Source organism: Neolamprologus multifasciatus, chromosome 20 (genome assembly GCF_963576455.1).
Source record: "Neolamprologus multifasciatus chromosome 20, fNeoMul1.2, whole genome shotgun sequence".
In the NCBI taxonomy this organism is placed as follows: Eukaryota; Metazoa; Chordata; class Actinopteri; order Cichliformes; family Cichlidae; genus Neolamprologus; species Neolamprologus multifasciatus.
This window is the reverse complement of record NC_140458.1, coordinates 3,330,062-3,341,346: the sequence shown is the minus strand read 5'-3', so window position 1 is coordinate 3,341,346 and position 11,285 is coordinate 3,330,062. Positions and strand designations below refer to the sequence as shown.

Here is an 11,285-nt window from a genome sequence, read left to right as displayed (position 1 = left end):
TGTGTGTGCGTGCGTCTGTGTGTGCGTCTGTGTGTGTGTGTGTGTGCGTCTGTGTGTGTGTGTGTGTGCGTCTGTGTGTGTGTGTGTGTGTGTGTGCGTCTGTGTGTGTGTGCGTCTGTGTGTGTGTGTGTGTGTGTGTGTGTGTGTGTGCGTCTGTGTGTGTGTGTGTGTGTGTGCGTCTGTGTGTGTGTGCGTCTGTGTGTGTGTGTGTGTGTGTGTGTGTGTGTGTGCGTCTGTGTGTGTGTGTGTGTGTGTGTGTGTGAGGACAGGAATCTTTTTATTTAATCTTGCTGTAAAAAGAACAAAAGTAAATCCAATTTACTGAATCCAATCTGACACGTCTATACTGGTTTAAAGTATTAGCATCACTGTGTGTGTGTGTGTGTGTGTGTGTGTGTGTGTGTGTGTGCGTGCAGTATTAACTGTCGGATTATTTAAGCGAGGCCTTTCACCTCTCCGGTGCATATTTCTGTGTTTGCGTCACAGCCTGATGAAACAAGCCGTGATTTGTCCTGCTGTAAATATTTGTCCTGCACCTTTAATCTTTCTGCATGTCAGCAAATTTATTTTGTGGAACGTGAAGCTGAGCAGATGAGACTTTTCATAATCAGGACAAACAAGCATTTAAAGTAGAACAACCTGCTTTCAAACCTGGATGTTTTATGATGTTTCTGTTGCAGCATGATGACATCAGCCTGTTATTGCTTCATTGTGACATCACAGTGTTGTGTTGAAAAACTAAAATGGGTGTTGTACAGCTCTCTCCGCGCCCTTTCATGTGATATAGTACTTGATATGGTCAAGTCAACCTTGATCGTGGCATCATGACATCATAGTCAAACGCTTGGCCAACCAATTTCATATTTATGACTCTTTTCTTTTCCTATTTATACGTTAGAGCCAGAAAATGAGCTGGTGGCACTGCAGCTTTAAATTCTGCACACGTTACATCTTCTGGCCACGTTGGAAAAACATATATGCTGTATGAGCCAAACCTTGAGCCGCATGTTAAAATCCTGTGAAGTCTCTGATGTCTGTGTGTGTTGCAGGTCCAGGTCTGGCCTTCATTGCATATCCGAAGGCAGTCAGTCTGATGCCGGTGGCCCCGCTGTGGGCGGCGCTCTTCTTCTTCATGCTGCTGCTGCTCGGACTGGACAGTCAGGTGACCAACACACTCTGTATCATACCTTTAATCAGCTGTGCATTTTCTCAATGAGTTTGCAGGAGTAACATGGAAATATAAATATATAAATATGGGTGTCATGTGGTTATAAACTGAATTTATGATATTTCGCGCAGGTAAATGTTTAATAGATCAGTGGTCCTAATGCAGAGCCTTGGGGGACACCACAGAAGCAAATGATTGGAGAGAAATTTTAACTGGTTTTCAATATTTTACTTGTATTCAGCTTCATTCCTCCACTTCTGTTCAGCAAAGAGACACTGAAGACGCTGTTTCTTTCTCCATGTTTGTCCCTGCAGTTTGTCGGGGTGGAGGGTTTTGTTACCGGGATTCTGGATCTGTTTCCTGGAAAGCATTATCATCGCTACAAAAGGGAGATCGCTGTGGCGATATGCTGTTTACTCTGCTTCATTATTGACCTCTCCATGGTGACACAGGTTGGATGAACAAAGACGTTTCCCTCCAAAATTTAAATTTTTGATGATCTTAGTAGCTCGTAGTAACAAAAATGAAAACGCATAACGTGTGAAGGAGCTTATGAGAGAACGAAACACTTCATCTTGAACTGGTTTACTAAATCGACACTGTTCACTGAGCCGTCTGTTCCTCTGCAGGGAGGGATGTACGTCTTCCAATTGTTTGACTACTACTCGGCCAGTGGGATGACTCTGCTGTGGCAAGCATTCTGGGAATGCATAGTAGTTGCCTGGGTCTACGGTATGTAATAAACACAAACACACACGGGCAGTGTAGTGCTTCATAGCAACGTGATCGTAAATAGAGCCATTGTGAAGTTTGTCAGTGAGATAACGCATCTCAAAATAGGTCAGATGATGTGACATTAGAGGTCACAGGTCAACGTGTTTTTGTCACAAGCTAATATAAAATACAATATCACAGAATAATGTCAACAAAAGCCTATTAAGCTATGTCATAGTGTGAATACAATCATGGAGAATTTCTAGTGTTTTATGACGTGAGTGGGGAAGAATCTGCTTCCTGTCTTTGACTTGCTGATTAATGAACTGCAGGTGCTGACCGCTTCATGGATGATGTGGCTCGTATGATCGGCTACCGGCCCTTCCCCTGGATGAAGTGGTGCTGGTCTTTTATAACTCCATGTGTCTGCATCGTAAGACTGAACAACACTATCCCATCCAGAAATAGAAACCCACAACCACACACACCAGTTTTCCTCCAGGCTATCAGGCGCTAACACCAGTTTATTAAGAGCAGAGCGCATACGTACATTTTTGATTATTGTAGAGGAACAAATTCAGAAAAGATTTCTTTTGATTATACACTTATATTTACCTTTGGCTGTCTCTTGAGCATCCAGCAGAATCGTATTAAAACTAACAGGCATAGACCAACATTATTCATCAGTTCTGCTGTGACAACATAATGAAATCTCACAGTATCAACACCACAAATCATGTAAATGATGCCAAATCTGTGCCAATCTTCCCCTTTAATCTCCCCTTTCTTCTCGTAGGGTATCTTTCTGTTCCACCTGGTGAACTATAAGCCCCTGACCTACAACAATGTGTACGTGTACCCATGGTGGGGCGAGGTGATCGGCTGGTGTCTGGCTCTGTCCTCCATGCTGTGCATTCCTGTCAGCGTTCTCTACAAACTCTTTAGAGCCAAGGGAACCTTCAAAGAGGTAAGCGCCAGCTCACACTGGACGTGCACGCTGAAACAAAGGGTTATGAATGTATTTAAAAAGCATAGTTACAGACTTACCTCACATGCAGAATTTAAATTGACCTAAAACTGATGTAGTTACTATCCAGATAACAAAATTAGCCATTTTTCTCTCACGAGACAACAAAAAGTTTCCATTTAGATTTTATAAGGTAAAAATGTAAAAGGCAAACAGTCTACCTGAAATTTGGTTTAAAATAAGGTTTTATGTAACTGTAATGTATGTCCCAGCGCTCGTAGCTTGGTGTAAAGAGCAGAACATGTGGCTGGACTTAAACTAATGCAAACACTCCTATTGAGTGACAGCAGAGGTCATTTCTAAGATATCACATCACTCTGTCCAACTTTATAGAGTCGTTGTTGTAACATAAGCACACGTGGTGACACATGAATAATAAAACACATGCAACATTACAGATGAATTCATTAAACTTTTCTTCTCTGAACTTTCTGGTTTCTAAGCTTGTTGAACCAACTTTATTTTACAGTTAATCACCTGCTACAGTTTTGCAGAACAATTCACTTTAACGCCGCTGTATTAAATACAAATAAGTCAATAAACATGCACCATGATAAGCTCAAGGATCTGGAAGTGACCGGTTCGATGGAGAGGGGAGAGCGAGTCCGGTTGGACTGGTGCTGTTGTAGAAAGTCTGGAAACATCGAGCTTTCTAGCTAGCACCTACACCTCTGCTGAAATGGGTTAACTTGACTTATGAGTGTAATAGAGTGGGGCACATAGAAGGTTAGGTGGTGGACTGGTTGGAGAAAATCACCAAACTACCGGTTGCTCCCCTGAGGTGCTGGCTGCCACTAGTTCTCCTTGCGATTGCTTTTATTGTCAGCAGATCACTTAGCGAGTAGCTAGTGAGCATTTGCAGATAAGTTGTCATCTTCCATGCTAATTTTAGTTGACCATGGCCATCAGCTAGTTATCAAAGCAATCACAAGGATGTTTTAGGAACAGTATCGTCTTTGCGACCTAGTGACAGACTGCAACCTCTTACCAACCAGTTGGAGGATAGCAAGACATATTTTTGTGACTGAGGCCTTACTAAGGAAATTTTGTTGGGTATACGTCTAGAGACACAAAAAGTATTTGCTTTGAAATGGAGATAATTTAGTTTGCACAGTCCAACTTCTAAACAGGAAAAGCTTTAATCAAACCAAGCGATTCCTCCAGATCACATGACTCATCTGTGTGACCACGCGTTTGTTGATGTCTTGCAGCGTTGGGCCCACCTGACCACTCCGGTGTGGGGAGCCCATCACTTGGAGTACATGGCCCCGGATATCAAGTCCTTGAGCTCCATGTCGCCCGGCACCGATGACAACAAAGTCATCATCTTCGAGAGTGTCATGTAGGCAGGACTCCATCCCTGTCCATCCATCCACCTCCGACCAGACAACCGACAGCACCACACTCGACCTTCAGCTTTACCTCCAACCCATACAGAGGCCTCAGGAAGGACTCAAAGTGATTGATTAGATTTGTGGACTGATTGATTGCCTTTGCCCTTCGATTAATTGATTGATGGGTCTCCTTGGACCTATTGATCAGTTGGTCTCTTCATGTCACCAAAATGACCAATGCTAAAGATTTTTTTAATACCTAGAAAAGAACAAAGCAGAAGAGGAGGGACACAGCTCCTTCAGAAAGCTTCATAATTCCAACAACCTCGAACGACCAGGAAAAAGAAATACTCTCCGTGAATGTGGATAAAATAAGGGTAATCTAAAGTTTTCACTAAAGGCAGAATCATTTTGTGTTCTCTAAAAAAAAACAAGAGTGTCTGCTGTCGAGGTCGAAGTCGGAGGTCAGGTTTCCTCCATCACCGATGATCGGTAGTATCAATGCTCTTCTCTCTGGGTGGGTGGGATGAAACGTTAACTAATAAACTGCCATTACATACAATCATCTCATTATTAAATGTTAAAGGGACTTGTGCTCACTGATTTTTATTTTAAAAAATGGCCGTTTATTCATACAGACAGAGTTGTAGACAGACAGACTGACTGACCCCCAGAACATTAACAGAGGTCATTTGCTTTGGAACAGGATTTAATAAATGACAGGAAATAGTCTGAGACGCAGTCCCGTCGTCAAACATAAAAATGGAAGAAAACTGAGAACCAGAACTATCGGGTTGAACGATCTCCAGGACTGGAGAGTAAAAAGTTCAACCTCCTGTTATCAAGCAAACCAGCGGTCCAGGAAGCCAGACTGTGCTCAGAGTCCTGAAAACACCCTCAGACACCCTTTGAGCACTTTGATTGTTGAGGCCCAAATCCTAAAACTCAAACTGCTGCCCTGATTCCTTTTGAACGTTTCAATATATCGGTGCAGCTCTGCTGAAGCTAAATACTACAAATCACCAGCTTTTTACTACTGATCCCAGAACAGTCCTGGCTCCTGAGCAGTGTCGTGCTTCTCTGACCGCTGACCTCTGATCTGCAACAACAGATCTGATCTCAGAGGGAAATGTCCAGAGAGACTTCAGTCAGTTATAACAAGGGCTTTAAATTGATCAAAAATAGTTAATAAGATCAGTAAAATCTCCTCAGAGCTTTTAACCCCAATCAGATGCAAACACACAGATGCCGTCAGCTGCTGAAACTGATTTGAACCTAGACTGAAATCTCCCTGTATCTGACCTTTAACCCCTCCCTGTCATGTGTCTGACCTCCCTGTGAGGAGGTTCAGGCCTGCGTGTAAATCAGGTCAGAGGTCGGGCTTCGTTCGGTGTCCCCCAGGTCGACTGAAGTGCCAAATGGGGCGCTGCCCGCCCTGCAGGGCTGATCCTAGACCAGGGCTCCAGGCTGCCAAAATCAACCTGTTAGCTCTTCTCTCTGCCTTGTCTCTCAGTCTCATCGACGCTGCAGTCCTCCATCCAAACCTCACTTCTTCCTACTGAACCACTGATGGTGGCACCTTCCATCTCACATTCTCAGTTTCATACACCTAAACTTTTCCTGTGTGAGTTCATATCATTCTAGCCATTTGTTTTAAGGGGCTCCCTTTGGGTGTAGCTCCTCAAACAAGCAGCGCTGCCTCTGTATGTGGTTAACCTCGTCTCCACACAGTAATGGAAATTAGACATTCGCACTCTAGTGACTGCTCTGTACGTAAAACCACCAAGAGGTCCAATATTAGAATCTATCACAAAACATTTAACAGGTTTCAAAGATTCCTCACAGAAAAAGAAAAATAAATATCGATGTGAGATTGGTTTGAATAGAATACTTTCTGAATTGAAATAAGAAAACTAGCATCAATAAAATGGTAATATAAGTACATCGGCGCTCTTCCTTAACACTAACTCACATTTATGAAGTTAGACTGCAATATATGCACAAAAGTATTGTAATTAATTGATACTTAAAACACTTAAACACATTTTTAAATGACAAAAATAAACTAAAACAAGAAATCACACTCACACACTGTCAGTCATAGACAAATTTATGTAACTGGACACAATTAAATATTATTATTTGTATAAAATTAACAGCAGAAAATGACAGGAAGGGGTCATTTGTATTGCTTAACCTGATAAATATGATTTAGCTGGGTGCTTTTTTTTTTTTCTTTGACTGAAAAATAGCACGGGGCTAACTTCTAGTGTTAATGATTTTATAACGTTGGAAATGTGTGAACCCTGTGCAAATCGTCTGCACAAAAAAGCCCCATACAGATGAGCAGACACTAAAGTACTGAAATACACTTCAAAAAGTGTTTAAATTTAAGAAAACTTGCTGAAGTGAAATATGAACCTTTAAAAATTAGCTACAAAAACTATCAACAGGACTTCCACTGATTTGCTTAGTGGACCCAAAATGCACCTTTAGTCTGGAGACCACAAAAAGACCTGATTTGACTTTAAAACCGAGTCCGTGTTCACCTGCCGCCCGGTCAGCTGGTGGAGAGATGAGAGCCGGAGGACTCAGTGTGGTGCCAAGCATTGCCTTATATTGTTGTCTTAACTCTAGAGCCTGAACGGTTGACTAGCCAAACCCAGAGCCCTACAGGACGTCCTGTGTACGGCTCTGGTTTATATCAAACCAATCAGCAGTCTGCGGGGGCGTGTCTATAACTCTGTCTCCTAGCAACCCCTCACCATCCACCCATCATGGGGAACTATAACAATTAGAATGTCAAATATGCGAAAATTACCTACATTTGCACATTACTGTAAAAAACAGAAATAATGTTGCTAGCACTTTTAAAAAAGAATCGTGTTAGAAATCGCGTTTTGTTTTACATATTGTAAGATGAATCAGAGATTTATTTTATGGAGGCTTTTATTTTGCTGATACATACAATATGACAAATATATATATATTGAATATCTTTGTGTGTTATCTATATTTGATGCAGTATATAATTGCGATAATGATGATGATTTCTGGCTGATTGTTCACGTTTAGCTGGCGAGCACAAGCAAAGCGGCGCCTCGAGCTTCAGGCTACCTCACTCCTCATTCAGACTTTCAAAGCAAATTTCTTTTGGCTTTTTATGCAAAGTTTTGTCAGCAGTACCGGCTGGTAGCAGGAGGGGATTGTGGGAACCTTGACAGTTCTCCGACACCAATGAAAACAAAAAGTGATGCTTTAAAACAACTTAAACTGGGGATTTTTATGTTGATTTTTTTTTTTTAATTGAATGTTGCTGATACACACTGATGCTGCGAGGCCTTTGACCAGGTGTCTGACTAGCTAACGTGAACAACCAGCGTAGGGCGGGGCTATTATTCCGGCGGGCTTGCTGCGATGCAGTGATATGAAGACTGTCGAGGTTTCGTGTGGATCTGAGCAAACTTCAAAAGGGAATCTGTTGGGTTCTCTCTTTTACTTTTACTGACTTCTAATGTTCAAAGTGCTCAAGTGTTTGAAGAGTTTTAGCTTTAGATAATTTTTATTCTTTGTGTTTTAATCAATATCAGTGTTCTCTCAACGACCCCCCCACGGCTCTCACGTCATTACTTGAGTTTGATAGAAAAGTATGACAAACAATCCTTTAAAGTAAATGCCATTGTAACTGCCATTTGAGGTAATTAGGAAGCTCCTGCCACTCGCCATCTCAGTAGAGTGAGGTGGTCAGACCTGGAGTGACAATGCCAACATGCGTGCAGCTGAAAATATAATCAAAACAAACACTAAGATACTCCACGGTTAGTTTAAGACCTTAATTACAGCCAGATACCCAAGAACTTAAAGAACAGCATTAGCAGAATCAGCAAAACAGACACAAATGTGGTTTCTGTATTTAATCTCTGGCTTCAAGCCCTGTTCAGTCAGAACGGATGGAGCTTTTTAATCCAGTCAAATAAACGAGTCGGATGAAATGGTTGAGTTCAAAAACCTGCATCCTTTACAACAATGATAACAGTCGCCCTCTATCATGTTTGGTTTATGCAAAGTAAGAAGTCAACATAGCATAATAGACACAAACAAGGCAAACTCAGTCATTTTCAGACCAAATGGAAACCTAATTATGAAGACCAACCAAAAAAACAGTGTTTGGGCTGTAAAGTCAAACATCATCTGCATAAAAAATGCTTCAAAAAACACAATTCTTTGGATTTGCTATGACTTCTACTTTTCAATTATATCAATACCTCTGATGTAAATCTATATTAAAAGTTTGATGTTTTAAGAAAAAGCCCATAGTTAGCCTGAGAATCTTCCCGTTTTCTTCTAAATCAGTGACCTGAAAATAATTGTGCTTCTTGCTGAGAAAAACGTGAACAAATCAAAAATAAGGGAACAAAAAATAATGTATAAGAGAAAAATAAAGAAGGGTTTTAAATTAGAGAAAGAAGAGGAACCCTGCTTATGAGGAGCTTGTTGTGGTTGGAACTTTTACAGTTACTACCCAAATACACAAAAGACTGTCTTACAATTCTCAAAGAGCAAACCACCTTAAATGGGGTTTAAGGGAAAGAGTGCAGAGCTCAGATGAGGCCGTTCCCAGCATGTTTAGGATTCCTCTGTCGATCAAACTTTTCATATTTAAATGAGAAGCGAGGATGCTTTTTGTGCAGCGTTCTGCTGCAGTGTGCTGGGACGTCTTCTAGGAGCCAAAACAAAAGTCGTCAGCTCAAAAATACGTCAATACAAACCCTTCTTTCAGTTATTGTACACAACTAATTCAAGAACGGATCAAAGACAAAGTTTCTAATTTTTAAAATGTACAGATGACTCACTAAGTTATCAGTAACTAATGCCACTGATAACTGCTATTTCATTAATAAAACTAAACTTGCAGCAATAACCAATCAAACTCACAGTTTAATGTTCAATGTTTGATTTTTTTAAAAGTTGTATTGTAGTGTTCTCGTCTTGTTTCCGGACTGGAGCCTGGGTGGGTCAGAGTGTGAAAAAACAAAAAGAATCTACAGCCATTTAAGAAAATGAACATGTATGTTACAAAATCAATGTTGTTTCATGTCAGTTTGTGTGTGTGTGCTCTTCTGCCAAAACACATGTTGTGACAGAGTCATTAATCCAAAACTGTGACTGGAAACAGCCAGGCTGGATGCTGCAAAACACACCTGCACAGGTGCAGGGAGGCAGCTCTTTTTAGTTTTCCTCACTCAGGATGAAGTGAGTGATGTCACAGATGATGGTGTGAACTGAACATGCTATGCAAACGGTTGTGCTTCAGCCTGCGTGTTTCTGGACAAACAATCAGACATTCAGACAACAAAAATGACCCAATGCAGCATCTGGATTCTCACAGTTCTCACATCTGGACTGAAGCCACACTTTACTATTTTTTTAAATAAACAATAACTGATGCAACTGACCTTTTACATATCAAACTTTTTAATGCCCGCATTGCCTGTTATTTTCATTTTCAGACAGGTATTTAAGAGTAAGAACTAAAATAAAGTAAAAATAAGTTCATGTCAAACATCGATGTGTTGTACTCAGAATGTGAAAATCTTTAGCAAATTACTTTTATGCAGCATTTTGAAATGCACATCCAGAATGTATCCATAATTACATTTTTTTGAGATTTTTTTTGTGCCGAAAATTTTAATGCTAATTTGCAGTTGTAAAAATTAAATCAGAAATGTAGCATTAAGGACAACAAAATCACACCTGAAACTTGGTGATGGAACAACTAGCAGAGCAGAAAAGGCTTTTATGTTCAGTTTTTAAGTTTTATATTTTAATTCAATAAAGTTAAAACATTGCTTTTAAAATCTTATGAAAGAGAACAGAACCGATGCTTTTTTTTTTACATTTAAATTTTAAAAATCCCTGAACTTGTCCATGTTGCTCTGACTGTCCGATTGTTCACTTCAGGTTTTTGATAAATGATACTTCGCTCAGCTGGTTTCCTTCAGTGGAGAGCGTTTATTTCCCAGAATCCTCCTGCTGTTCTCAGACCCGTGTAAAGTAGATAACACTCACAGCAGAGATGTTAGCAGAATGTTTAGCGGTTATTTTACAGCCGATAAGTTGCCAAAATATTTAACATCCAAATAAACCAGAACTACGGAAGCCTAAAAGGGAACACGCAAAGAAACGAGATGATGCATTAAGGTTTCGTTTCTTGACAGAACAGGAAGGTTTTCTGGGAAAAGCAAATAACTGGTGCTGTGGAAAAACAACCAAAAATATCACTGTGTGAAATATTTTTTTGGGAAGCTGACCTCAGGTGGGATTTTTGCAGCAGTGGAACCAGCAGGAGGCGCTCTCCTCCCCTGGGAAATGTCATCAAGTTTGGGCTGGAAACAGAGACAGAGACCCCTGACAATTAAAACCTGCTGAAATCAATTAAGGGTTCAATAAAAACACTGACGTGTACACAAGATCAAGCTAAAATTGGAAGTCAAGTGAGTGAAATGACTCTCACAGTAGCTTCCACTGAAGGCAAAGTACAAAACAACCATCCAATCACAGTCAGGCAAAAGTACCGTAGCTAAACATCATCTCATTAATTGAATCCATTCACTGTAACAGATTCTGAGTGAACGTGTACACGCAACAGACAGGAAAGACTTCAGCCAACAGGTCCTGTCTCTGTCCCAGCTCAGACACAGCTACATGGTGCCCTCAGTGTTGTAACTGTGTCTTTGTGATTTGTGTAAACCACAGTCTTCCATACATAACTGTAGAGCAGACTCTTGATTAAGTAGCTTAACGAAGTAACTAGTAGTCTTACTAATGATAATAACGTAACTCGGGGGCTTCAGTTAAAGAGTCACCAGCCAAAAATTTTGCAGAGTCAATGTTAAAGAGTTAACTTTGAGCCCTGTCGGTGTCACCTGTGTTTCATCGACCTTTGACCCCTGCGAGGGTCTCCATGCTGCCAGCTGCTGTGATCACTGTGCTCATTAACCACCCAATAAACTAACAGCAATAAAACTAATGTCACAACAAA

General features: G+C 40.8%; 1 protein-coding gene across 1 annotated transcript in view; it reads left to right on the top strand.

Moving 5' to 3' along the window:
- Window positions 1-11,285, top strand: part of slc6a8 (solute carrier family 6 member 8) — a 61,650-nt gene extending 50,365 nt beyond the window's left edge. The window contains exons 8-13 of the mRNA XM_085144527.1: window positions 1,050-1,162; window positions 1,483-1,620; window positions 1,798-1,900; window positions 2,215-2,315; window positions 2,679-2,849; window positions 4,121-11,285. Coding sequence (XP_085000653.1) covers window positions 1,050-1,162; window positions 1,483-1,620; window positions 1,798-1,900; window positions 2,215-2,315; window positions 2,679-2,849; window positions 4,121-4,255 — 761 coding nt within the window. The 3' untranslated portion in view covers window positions 4,256-11,285. The remainder of the gene's footprint in view (window positions 1-1,049; window positions 1,163-1,482; window positions 1,621-1,797; window positions 1,901-2,214; window positions 2,316-2,678; window positions 2,850-4,120) is intronic.